The sequence below is a fragment of the Cardiocondyla obscurior genome, linkage group LG17 (genome assembly GCF_019399895.1).
Source record: "Cardiocondyla obscurior isolate alpha-2009 linkage group LG17, Cobs3.1, whole genome shotgun sequence".
Lineage (NCBI taxonomy): Eukaryota > Metazoa > Arthropoda > Insecta > Hymenoptera > Formicidae > Cardiocondyla > Cardiocondyla obscurior.
Window position 1 is genome coordinate 4,563,768 of NC_091880.1, and position 13,393 is coordinate 4,577,160.

At 41.6% G+C, this 13,393-nt stretch overlaps 2 protein-coding genes across 2 annotated transcripts in view; both read left to right on the plus strand.

Moving 5' to 3' along the window:
* The first annotated feature begins 3,594 nt into the window (after positions 1-3,594).
* LOC139109375 (uncharacterized) lies at positions 3,595-5,078 on the plus strand. Its single transcript, XM_070668384.1, has one exon. It carries the CDS (start codon positions 3,728-3,730, stop codon positions 4,928-4,930), a length of 1,203 nt encoding a protein of 400 aa, XP_070524485.1. The 5' UTR covers positions 3,595-3,727; the 3' UTR covers positions 4,931-5,078.
* Positions 5,079-5,700: 622 nt separating this feature from the next.
* LOC139109374 (uncharacterized) overlaps positions 5,701-13,393 on the plus strand; it is a 57,346-nt gene continuing 49,653 nt past the window's right edge. Inside the window, exon 1 of the mRNA XM_070668383.1 lies at positions 5,701-8,416. Coding sequence (XP_070524484.1) covers positions 8,343-8,416 — 74 coding nt within the window. The 5' untranslated portion in view covers positions 5,701-8,342. The remainder of the gene's footprint in view (positions 8,417-13,393) is intronic.

The following is a 13,393-nucleotide window of genomic DNA, read 5'->3' on the forward strand; positions in this document are numbered from 1 at the left end:
AACATTAATCGCGAATGTCTTCGTGACTGAGCCATCACCTAAAATTCGCCGTCGATTTATCTCGTTAATGGACTTCATTAATCGCGGTCTTCGAAACGTGGCTCTCTCGAAAAGCTGTTCGGTTCAAGTAGATTATATTGTATATATATTTTTTTCTTTTACAATTATTGAAAAGATTGAAATGACGATTTAAATATTAAAAATTCCCAAATTAAATTTTGAAGTAAACCCTTGATTCAAATACGAGCAGAGTCTTCTAAATAGGAGATAGCTCTCTTTAACTGTGCGAGAAAAAAAAAATTTAACGTAAATAAAGGAAGTAAATCGTCACCGTTGTCACGTTGCGTGTCAGTAGCAGCTACGGAGGATTGCAAAACATTCGCTCGAGCGTGATATTCCTTAGAAGGCCAAGCGGAGAAGTAAACCCGAAGGATGCTAACGGACTTTGTGCTCTTCCACTGGGTGTCCCGGTTGCTACTCTAGGACGGCCATATACGAGAAGAGATCCGCGTATTATGTCGTGGAATGTTACCGATCTACGGGTTTCTCCTTCTCTTTCCAACTCATCCGATCTCTACTTCTTTGACGATCAGTTAGATTTCTCGAGATCCGAGATTTCTCAATCAGGAAATTCGTCCGAAAACGATTATTTCTCTTTCAGCGTTAATAAATAAGAATCAAACAATCGATCTACATATTAATATTTACGAATAATAGACAGATTTATTTCACTCTTGCTTTTTTTACGATAAAGATTACTTTACTTTTAATCATTATCAGCAATAAACTACGAATGTGGGTATCTTTAACTAAACGATGTTAAATAAATATATTTAAAAAAAAAAAAGAGAAAAAAAAAGACATGTAGGTAAAATAACCACAATTCGTCAACAGGCGTGACAAATTATTGATAAGCGATAAGATTAAAATTGTTTTCCTCAATCTGCGATTAAAATTATTACGCGAAACGTAACATACTTATTTCTTATGAAAGAATTTCTTCCTTTCGCACGAGTGTGCACTCGAAACGGACTTAAATGTCGGGAGATCGACATTGAATTATGCGATACCGTAATAATTACCGAATAAGAGGATGTCAAGGATATCCTCTCTCCGAACTCAATCGTCGTAATGCGGGACGAAGCGAGATAATGAAAATCCGTAGCCAGTAACACATATCGTTAGATCATCGTGTTAGAAAAAGAAAAAAAAAAAACCCGTGATTGATTATCCGGCGTAATTTAAAATTGCACGCAAGTGTAAGGAATTTTAATATTTAAATATCTTGTTCTTCATCTACCGTCAAATTATTTTTCACGTCCGCATAGTTTAAAATAATTGAAAAAAATTGCAAAATAAAAAGAAACCTAAGTTCGGGGGAGAATTTCGTAGAAGTGAAGACGAAAGGAGAGCATGATTTAATTAGCGTTAAGATTAAAAGCTGACAATTCAGTATCAGGGTCATTTCGCGGTAGGTTTTTAATTTTCGATCAATAAATCGACACATGACTCACGGAAAACCGATCGCGAGAGTGACTCGTATTTATGTGAAGATAAAATCTAGCGAGGCCCGCAGCCTTTCAAATATAAAATAATCTACGTGTATTCGGGTTTTATAACTGACGTAACATCATAATTACAGCGTATACAAATGTACTTTATATTAATACTTCATTAATCAATTGTGCCCAAACTTTAAATAACGTCTTACGAATTTTGCCGGCCAATTAAAGCTTCCGAGCTCCGTAAATCAAATCGTCAGCGTTATACCCGTATTTCTTTTTCCTCGATTCTTACAATTAAAAGATGTGAGTAGCTCAAATAAAGAGCACTTTCACTATTAAGTTTAATGGGCATCGCGTATAAAAATATCTCTCCTCATCCGTATTTAGCTTAATTAATAGACGAGAAGCAACGCCCCGGCATGTTACTTTCGCTCGCGAGAGCCACGAAGACGTTATGAAAAATGCTAATGGCATTTAGATAAGAAGGTTTGCAAAATGCGAGACCTGGTAAACGATTTAATTGCATGGTATGCGGCCTTCTTATTTTTACTCATTCAAACGCCGTGTAAAAACGGAGTGATACGGCGTATCGCTTCCCGGTTTCCTGCCAAAAGAAGAACGCCGACGAGGAGTTTATGTCGCTGGATGAAAAAGGAGGAAAGCCAGGCCGAAAGGACGCGGGATGGAAGCGGGATGTGGCGTTATCGCGGTGGCTTCGAACTAAACAGGACGTCGTGCTAACGTTCGACCGGATGATAGTCAGCTGATGTATGTATATGGCGCGGGCCGCGAAGTAAAACGTTTCGAAGCCCGAGCTTTCTAAAGGTAGAGGCCTGCCTCGCTCGAGTAGCGTACGCTCATTTCCAGGCTTCTCATAAAATGCATCATCGCGTCCTCGCGGGTGAAACTGAAGGCGTCCGACATTCAGCGGAAAATAGGGAGAAATTAGGCACACGGCCCGACGATCCTTACTTTCCCATATTAGATAATCCGAAAGGTGGAATCGGCACCGAGCAAAACGGGTGATAACATATAAATATATAATTTATATATATATGTTTTTTTTTTTTTTTTTTTTTTTTTTCTTTGTTCTTTGTTTTAATGTAACACAAGCAGTTTCATATATTTGCACACGTTTTAAATTGATTAAAAATCGTAGTAAATTAATTAAGTCTCTACTTTATATTTTTAAAGTAGATGCGTATTTCCGAATAGAATTCCCGTTTTCGGCAAAGCGAGCTTCGCGGAATAAGAATGCGCGACGGTGTCAAGTGCGAGGAAGAAAAAAAAACAAATATTTCTTAACGACTGATAACGCCGAGGGGCGAAATAGAAACGAAATATAATTCGTACAATTAGCAATGTTAACCAATAACGTTATCATTTTCTTTTCTCGATTTGCGCGTAAAAGAGGAAAATTATAAACAATATACCAACTGTGGCAACATCTTTTCTTTTAAAAAATAAGAGATAAATAACAAGTCTGCTGATCGATAGTTGATAATGCAGCTTACATTAATCAACATTCTTACGTGGCTTTTAACATGTCCTGCCATCTGAGGAAAGAGATATAAAGTACACGTTTAAATTCACGGATTGCATGATACTCGAATAGGAAATACGCAACTACTTTAAAAATGTAAAATAGAGACTTAATTGATTCACCACAATTTTTAATCAATTTAAAACGTGTGCAAATATATGAAACTGCTCGTGTTACATTAAAACAAAGAACAAAGAAAAAAACATATACAGAGGAAATGCGAAATTCTGGTAGAGATTAGAATATATTTAGAAAATTTTAGCATCAATTTGTCGAATTTGCGATCTTAACATTTATACGAATTTTTATAACCGAGCGAATAAGAGTGCGCTCGGTTATAAAAATTCATATAAATATTAAAATCGCAAATTCGACAAATTGATGCTAAAATTTTCTAAATATATTCCTAATGTCTACCTACACCCGAGAGATTTTCCGCATTTCGCGGGACACTCTGTATATTAGCCTTTTATCATTTTTACATAAACTTCACATCAATATGCGCTTTTTATTTGCACAAAACCAAAATAGTTTTCGACGAACTTTAAGAATTATTATCAGTATTGTTAAAACTATCGAGGTAACTCGTTTGGCGATTAGTAACGTTGGCGCGTTAAATTTATATAATTCCTGCGCCTGGACGAGTCGAAATAAATATATTCAATTGAACGGAAATAAAATGTCGGAGGTTGAAGATTGTAAGAGGTGGCTCGACGAAATGATGCCGAAAATAATCGATAGCCTAGGGCCGAACATCGACGAGGCTCGATACGAGAGATTAGAGTTCAACGGCATTTTTATCATGTCCACCGTGTATCGCGTACGCTTGCAATATATAAATAAGGCGAACGGAAAGAACGAGGAGTTGTTAATGATACTGAAGAGACCGATGTTGCGCTTCAACCAAGTAGCCTACGTGCACCTTCAGTTTCGAAACGAAATTTTGTTTTACGAGACGTTCAGTCCGGATGAGAGTTTCGCGAAATATCTATACGCCGAGGAACGGCCACCTGGGGACTCGATAATCGCTCTGGAAGACGTGAACAAACGGGGATACCATACCTCGTACTTGTACAACCCCCCGTTAGAGTACACATTGTCGGCGATACGTGAATTAGGACGGTTTCACGGCAAAGGATACGCCATGAAGGAGCTACAGCCGGAGAAGTTCTTCGACATGGTGTCGCGAATCGAAGAAGTTCGGTACGAGAAGAAAGAGTTAAACATCTACGAAGACTATTGTAACACGATGCCGCTGCGCGCGGTGGAATATCTTCGCGATCAGAACTACGACGCGGCTTTCTGCGATAAAATGATCGCGCTGCTCTCGAAAGCGTTTGACAACGTGATGCTGAAAGTAGTCCAGCCGAGCGAGCCTTTGGCCACGTTGTGCCACGGCGATTTCACGTTGACTAATATTCTTTATAAAAGGGAAGACGACGGACAATTGCGTGCAATGCTGATTGACTTCGGGCTAATAAGATACTCGTCACCGGTAATCGATCTCTCGACGTATCTTTTCCTTTGTTGCTCGAACGAGACCAGGAGAGGTAACTTTACCGAGATCATGCGTACCTATCACGACGCGCTGAAAGAGTACTTGCTGGATGCCGGCGTCCGAGACATCGAAAAATATTCCTACGACGCGCTGCTCGACGATTTTAAGATAAATGCTTCTTATGGTTTTCTCATCGCAAGTTGCTTTCTACATTTAATATTTGAATACATCACTCCGGAGACATTAATACAGGACGTATTAGACTTGGGCACTTTGGAAGGCGCGAGAAAGCAAAAGTACTTGGGTGGTGACACAATATCGAAATTATTAGCCGATATGTTGCTGCATTTAAACGAACTTGGTTGCTTAAAACGTTATTGTTAATCGCCCGAGGTAATCCGGATGCGTAAAATATAATAATCGATTAATAATCATTGTTGCGTACATTAAAAAAAAAAAAAAAATTATTAATACGTATGTAATATATTAATGTTAACAAATGTTAATAAAGTGTATATTTTAAATAGCAGAATTCTGTCTTTAAAATACGTGAAACGTATTAACTAAAATTGGGAGATACAAGGGTAACAATAAAAACGATGCCTATGTTTCCATCGACATACATATTTCTTTCGGCGAAAAGCACTCGGGGCTCGTTTCAATTTGTCCACGTGTCGAAATTTATAGATCCGGGGCGAGGCTATTGTTCTTTGTTGCCCTTAATAAAACGAAAACGCCGCGGTGTTCTGGGAAGAGCGCCGTTACCGCTTCGGAATATAACCGCGAGTGGCCGTTCGCTTCTCCACCAAGAGCGTCGGGCATCGCGATCGCTCTCGGATTAAGCGTCCCGTGTGCGCATACGTACGTGACGTGCGACGACGAAGACGACCAACGACAAAGGGTACGCGCAATTTTATAAAGCGTCGCGAGTACTTTTCGTGAAAAAATCGGCGGAACCGGTTACACCCGCTCACCTCACGCTCTCGCGCACACGCGTACACAGCCTACTTTACTGTTTACGCGAGAACACGCGCAGGTGCGTACGCAGACGTTCACCGCCTTTCCCTCCGATAACGAACAACGGATCTTTGATCCGCGAGACTCCACGTGCGACGGAAACGCGCACTCGGTTTTACAAATTAAATTTAAAGAATTTTTCTATTTTTTTTTTTTATTTTTTTTCGTAATCTTGTAGATTAAAAAATCTTAAACGTTTTGGCGTAAATTAAAAAAATTGTCTAATCCTAAACTGTTCCAAAGAATAACAATAAGTAATTTTAAATAATTTTTGCGAGATAGAAAAATGGTTTTAAATCTTTTGGTATCGATCTCGATTAGATTCGAATAAATTTACTTTTTAAGTATTTAAAAAAAAGAAAGAAAAAAGAAAAAAAAAATATTGTTAATAAAGGCGTCACCTTTTGTTATCCAAAAGTGGGTTAGTATCAAAACGCGTGCACGTATTCGTTTCTTTAAATGTTACATACTTGAAATTGAGCGAGCTGCGGATCCTGTCGACGAGGAACAGGTGGAAATCGGTATTTCACGAGGGAGTGACTTTAACCCGGGTGCTTTTTTTGTTGCTTAAATCCAGACGCGAGTCACAGCCGTCACAGGGCGCCGGTGTTTGCACTACGAGCGTGAGCGCGGCGAGCAACTGCTGCAAAGGCAGCGGCGGAGGCGGTCGGTTTGTTCAGTCACTTCAGTCGAGCCGCGGCGGTCGAGCGGTGTATACGTTTTATGTTGAATTGCGCGTACCGCGACAATCAACAGTGCTAGTCGAGGAGAGAAACATAGGGGAGAAGAAAAAATTGACCGAAAAAACAGAAACGCGAGGATTCGCAACGTAAACGTCTTCTCTCGGCGCTCAAGAGAAGGTGGAGAAAAAAAAAAACAAAAAAACAAGGAAAAAAAAAAAGAAGAAAAAAAACCAAGAACGAGAACGCGTTCACGCGAAGAAGGAAACGGTCAAGTGTGCCGGTTGTAGTTGCGTCCGCCCGCACGTGCTTTGTCGACGCGGACCGGAGCCAGGAGCTACCGCGAGCCCTCATCGAGCGGCGAGACGACACGTGAGGACGCCCGTCCGCTGGCGGGTGGCTTGAAAACATTTCGAGCTGCGTTGTTTCCGCCTCGAGCGGAGAGCGGAGTTCCGGCCAGTTCCGCAAGGAATACGACGCGTCAATCGCGCGGTCACGAATGTCGCGGTGAACTACAGGGTCCTCCCGCGTGGACGAAGGTGCGAAAGGTGCGGCGAATCGTGGACGGAGGTGGATCGAAACGAGTCGAAAGTCGGGCGCTCGGCGCCACCTGCGGCTGGTGTCCCCTGGCACGGGTTCCGTTCACGCCGTTTCGAGAAGGAACCGCCGCTACAAACGAAGGGAGCCTTGCGTTCCTCCGCAAAATCGCGCGCATGCAGCACGCGCGTCCCGGGCCGCGTCGCGGCCCCCTCCCTCCCCTCCCTCCACCCCGGTTCCCGTCTAAGTAACAGTACTTGCTCGCGCTTGGTGGAATAAAGCCTCTTTCCGTGGAACGGGACCCACCGCGCTCTCGCGGTGCGGCGTCGAACGTCCTCTCGCTCGTGCACGGCCACGGGCGTTCGTCCCGTCCCGTCCCGTGCTATCGTCCGCGAAGTAGTCTGGCCGGTCGAGCACGAGGGAGCCTCTCGTGAAACCAGTCCTCCGCATACGCGCCGGCCTTTACACGGTACAGGCCGGCCTGCCTCGCGGCTTAAAGCGTCCTTTCCACACCTGCAACCGCGAGTATTTTCGGCGGGTGAGACGATTGTCGAAGGTACAAAAGAAGACTCGCGTCGCGCAATTGCGAATCGAGGAAGGGCGGCAGGTGTCAGTTTCGCCGGTGGCCAGCTGCGCCACTTTTCGATATTAAAAAAGATAACCAACATTTTACTATGTGTAGACGGCACTTTTGAGAGCCTCGATTTGTTCTTCGTTTGATTAATAAATTAGTTTGCATATGTCCATCGAACAATAAATATCTCACTGTGATTATTTCACTGTTACCTTTTCCTACGATATTATTATTGGATATTGATCTAATTAACCAACAGCGATCCCGTCTCGGTTTGTGGGCGAGCGCGATGCTCGCGTCAGCGCGCAACGGCTGTGTATCGTCGCGCGGGCGCCTCGCGTGGATCTAATAAACGCAGCCGCGAGTGATGTGCGAGGGTGCGTGCGTGATTCCGTGGTCATCGTGTCGATTCGCGGCCGATAGAACGTGCAAGGTAGTCGGCGCGGAAGGATTAGCATCACCGCGAAAAGCCGTCTAAGGAAGAGAGGCGTAATTGCACGAGGCGACGCGCATCGAAGGTTGCCAGGGTGCCAAGTGGGTTACGCTCGGCGCCTGAGATCCGGCGGGAAACTCCACGGTGAATTCGGAGGGATTGCGCAACGACGAAAGCCGCGAGAAGGGTGAACAAAACATCTCCGGCGAGCCGGAGGTTTCAAGAGAGAGGAGACGGGCCTTTCGCCGAGACCCAAGTTTCTCGGTACGCGAGCCCCACTGATCTAATTCGCGGCGCTCTTCTACACCTCGGTGAAGGTGGTGAACCGGTGATTTTGCCGTCGGGGTGATTTAAAGTGCGCGAAAATTTATCCGTCGAGATAATAACGTTTTTTTTTCTCGCGCGGTAAATAACGTACATTTTTTTTTTTTTTTTTTTTTACTTTTTTTCGTGTACAAGTTCGCGGTTCGATCTCGCAGCCAAGGGTGTCTTGAAGTGCGAACGAATTGGCGAGATAGCGAGACGAAAGAAGCGCGTCAGACGGCGAAGAGGAGGATGGAGCGAGAGGACCATTTGGAGCGCGAGATAAAGCGGCCGTCGAAGATGAAGACTACACAGCGGGCCCAGAGGTGAGCCTCGCCGCGTGAAAGTACTAAGAGCGATCCGCGATCGTTTACCGCATTCGCGCTGCATGCCTAACGATAACAGTTCGTAACGAAGGCCCGTTGTTCCGCGGCCATAATGAGCCGCACGTGCCGTTGTTAAACGCGGGAGAGCCGACACGCGGCTGAATTCCACTTGCCGATCTTTCGTTTAACAAGCCGTACCGAGCGATACGTTTTCCTCATTGCGCCTCGAAAGATTTCTCGAAAGTCTCACGTTCGAATCGCGATTAAGGCGACCAGGATTTCTAAGCTGCGCGGTGGAGGCCCGAGTCACGTTCTACGATCCTAAAAAAAAAATTTAAAAAAAAAAAGTAAACGCGACGAGAGGCCACTTTGCCAGATCGAAATTACGCGCAATTACGACTTGAAAATAAACCGAGGGGAACTAAACTTTCGTGCCGCGTTGCACTAATTGAATAATTAATTGTTATAGGGTGCACGATATCATTCGCAGTAGCAGGAATTATTCGCAGCGAGCGAACCAAAGTTTACCTCCGGCGAGAGAAAAATATTAACCCGTTTGTGATAATGTCAAAAGTATTAAAAAAAAAAAAAAAAAAAAAAAAAATTAAAATAATAAGCTAATGCAATTTTAAAACATTTAAAGATCAATGTTGCCAGGGCCAACTGCGTGTATGTTTTATCGAAATACCATAAGCGTAAACTTTTCGCAAACGCTGAGCACGGAAGCGAATGACGTTTCCCGATGCTGACTTTATTGCCGTAGGGGACGAGCCGCGACACAATTGCAATGGAAAGTTTTGCGAAAAGAGATTCCGCCGTGCGCGGAACAGAAATAGAAACCGCTGGGGCTTCTTCGTGATGCGATAAAAAAAAATAAATAAAAAAACATAAAATAAAATAAAAAAAAACGTCGCTGCACGAACGTTGCAAGGAAAACAGCGGCGGGATTCGTTTTGTACAAATTTTCAGTTCGGTTCCACGCGACTTTGACCAGCTCGAGGGAAAGCTCGCTCGACACGCAACTATTTGCGAAAAACGCACAACGGGAATTTGCCGGACGATAAAAGAAGTCGAGGGGTGCGTCTTTCAAATTAGCATATCAATTTGGTGGCGGCGTTTGTCGCATCCGTCCGCGCTTTATGCCTCGGCAATATTCGATCGCTACTTTTCGAACCGAATCATATCACGGGAATTTTATCAAGGGTTCAAAATCGAATCGGAGATAAAAATCTGAAAGTTTACCTTGGAAGATAAATCGCGAAGTAGCAAATAATAATGTTAATTTATTTGAATACTTTTTTAAATTAAATTAAATTTTATTTCTATTTTATTTTATTTCATTTTTTATTTAATTGACGAGGCTTTCGAAGAATATGTGTATATAGGATATTTTAAAACGTTTGGCGGTACGAAAATTCCTCGTATTACATTAAAATCTGAATATGAAGTGTTAACTTTATAAACGTCAAATATTTAAACAGACCTATCCGCGATTCGCCACGTCGAGTTTTTGCGAAATAAATTCTCGGAAGGTACACATGCACTCGTTACACGCAACGGTAATGGTCTGAATAATGCAAGTAAACAATCAACGTTTATCAAAACAAAATTGTTTTATCAACCGATTGTTCGAAAGCGATTGATATCGCTCACGGTGTCCTCGATATGCGTTTAAATCAGCGATATTTTCAAATGTAAACTCGGCGAATCGTAAATACGGCGTATTTCTCTCCGTTAATTTTCCAAAATTATCATTTCGGCCATTCCCTTTATTTCTCGCAATAAAATTACGACCCGCGCCGGTATACAAGATTATCATCGCCGTCACATCTACGGCATTAAACTACCCTTTATCGTCACCGACGTCTACCTTATGAACGATCGACGTTTATGTATCTTCGCGGCGGTGTCGTCGCCATATAAGAAAGGCAAGAAGTTAAATGATCGACGGCGAAATAAACGTGCGGGATGTAAAAGTAAGAAGTTAGTCCGGCCGGTCGTTTTAAATGTGCTTAAATTAACTTGCGCAATGAGGGGGAATAAAAGAGAGAGAGAGAGAGAAACGAGAGGCGTCCCGAGTCCCACATATGGCAACAAAAAGCAATGCATGAGCCCCATAGGCGTCGAGCCGTTTCGCGAGCGTTATAGCGGCGCGCGTAATTACTTTGATTGGCGGCCAATTACTGCGACGCGGCTAGTTTATTTTAGCGAAAAATAAATAATTATCGAAATGAACCTCGCGCCAAGCGTTATTATTCCTGTATGCGTGCACGCGAGATTGGCGAGCATCGGCGAATAGTCTCGCGTTTAATTATCAAGCGCTGTCTACTCCGTTTAAAGTTGAAGTCACATGACGAGCGTCGAGAGCAAATTGTGTAATTAATAGAGCGACGAAGGCATCCCTCGACTTTGCGGTTATATTTGCGATTGTGAAAAAAAGATAAAAAAACCTTCGCCCAAATATAATTAGAATATAGATGTCGATTAATTAAATAAATTTATTAATTTGCTAGTCGGCAATATGATTTTATGTGAAATATTGAAATTACATTAATGAATAGAAGTGTGATAAATGCTAACCCTGATCGCTATTAATTTCATATCAATTTTATCTATTACAATTATCAGAAAATATGAGCCGTGTATAACGACAAATTACATAATCATGTTAATTAATATTGTAACTGTTTGAATATTAGAAGATTAGATTAATTAATAATTAGATAATTTTAATCGGGATACCTGTCCAAATATTACTCTTTATTTTTTTAATGTTAAATTAGTAATCAAATAGCTCGTATTATTTGGGAGAAAATTAATTTGGTACGGAATTTGTCGTTCTCGACTTAGTATATATTTTTTTTTTATCTTTTTGCATGATGTCACATTAATTCTCCCAACAGTGGCTATCTCTAACAAAAGGAAGACGATAACACCCAATTTTTATTTCATTCTTTTCCCCGGCTTGAATCGACGGGACACGAGCGTGTCAATCGATTATCGTACTCGCAACGGTGACTATGCAGTGTCATGATTGATCAAAGCTATGCAGGATGCGTCGACCGAGTAAGAAGTTTACAACGATCGGCACTGTTGCACCCTTGTAGAGAATATTTTTCTATTATTGCGTTCAATTGCCTGTCAAGGGATACACGTCAGACTTCTTTCTAGCGAAATCAAGATTCATTAAAAACGCAGTTTACGAGTTTCTTAATAACAACTGCGCGTTATAAAGATGTAACTTTGTTTTACTTTTTTATTTTTTTTTATTGATGTCATTTTAGAACGTAATATCACGCCTCGTTTCACATAACAGCGCACTGTGCTATTTAAAGGACGAAAGATGGTTGAAGAGCTACGTCAGACGCATTTACATACTCTATTTGAAATTGTATATCTCAATAACGCAATTTGTTTCACTGTTAAGAAGATTAACAAAGGGGGAGAGGGAAACCCGTCCGATAGCGAGAAGATTATCTGATAATATTACGTCAAACATCACCATATAACGCGGATATATGTATAATAAAAAATAATTAAGCACGCGTAAATTATTCGTTTTCATATATATTTTCCTCGCGAATCGAAGGTGTGTGATGCTGGCACCCCCAAATTAAAATTTTCAAAAAATTCAAGTTGCATTAGTTTGTCCACGTATGTCGAATAAAAAATTTTATTTGTTCAACTTTTAAAAAGAAGTTATATCTAAGTTAAAAAATTATAACCATTATATACCTCACATATAGGGTGACCCGAACAATGTGTCGCTTCTAAAAACTATGGGTAGGAAATTAAAACCAAAGACGAAAAGTCAAATACAATTTAAAAAAACTCTCAATAATAAAAAAAAAAAAAATTAATTTTTGTACGCGTAAGGAAGCGCGGGCTGAGTGAGCGCGACAGACGACGGAGCCATTCGCCTGTCGCGCTCACTTGCACGCAGCTTTCATGTCGCTCTTTACGCGTACATAAATTAATTTTTTTCAAGAAAAGTATTAAAAAATTTTTTTATTGTATTTCCTACCCATAGTCTTTGGGAGCGACACATTGTTTAGGATACCCTGTATATGGTTTTAATTTTTTAACTTAAATATAACTTCTTTTTAAAGGTGGACAAATAAAATTTTTAGTTGGACATACGTGGACAAACGATGGACAAACGTATGGCACTCAGAAAATAAAGAAATTGTATCGTGGGGGTGTTGGTACTAAAATAATTATTGTAAATAATTTTTTTTTATAAAGGTAAATAAATAAAATTTTTTATTGGACCTACGTGGACAAACAAATGCAACTTGAAATTTTGGAAAATTTTAATTTGGGGGTGCCAGCATCACACACCTGCGAATCGAGACAAGTAAAGATAATTCGTGTACTTGGAAAATTTATATCTTTACCGTCTTACTTAATTTTCGCTGGCACCTCAAAGTGTAAAGCTTTAACGTCAATCATAAAATTAAGTTAAAAATTGTCAGATCACAAATAACTTATTCGAGTCGCGATTCACGTCCGCTCGACTTATCAACTTATTTGCACGTTAAATAAATAAGGGTTATGTAAGTTGATCAAGAAGTTGGAAAGCTTGCGTGGGTTTTTCGAAAAAGAGATACGAATTCGATTCAAGAGACGAAGAAAGTTCGCGGGTGGGAGGTTGGGCGTGATGCATTAAAAGATTTCCTCGCCGTCGAGGCGAAAGGGAGGAAAATGGGCGAGTAGCCTCGCGCGAGCGAAAGAAAAGTCGTTCTTAAGCCCGTCGGCCGTGCGTTTACCGCGATCGCGCCGATGGAACTCGGCTGACCGCCGGTCGGCGGATAGGCGACATTCTTATGAACAATTATTAAAGCGGCGGAGATAATTTGCGATCTCGGACAGAGGATCACGATGACGCTAAGTGCGCTTTAAGTACACTTTTTTACGACCGGCGACGTTCCTCGCGACTTTTCTCCGGCTACCTCGAGGGTGTCTTCTTTCTCGCAT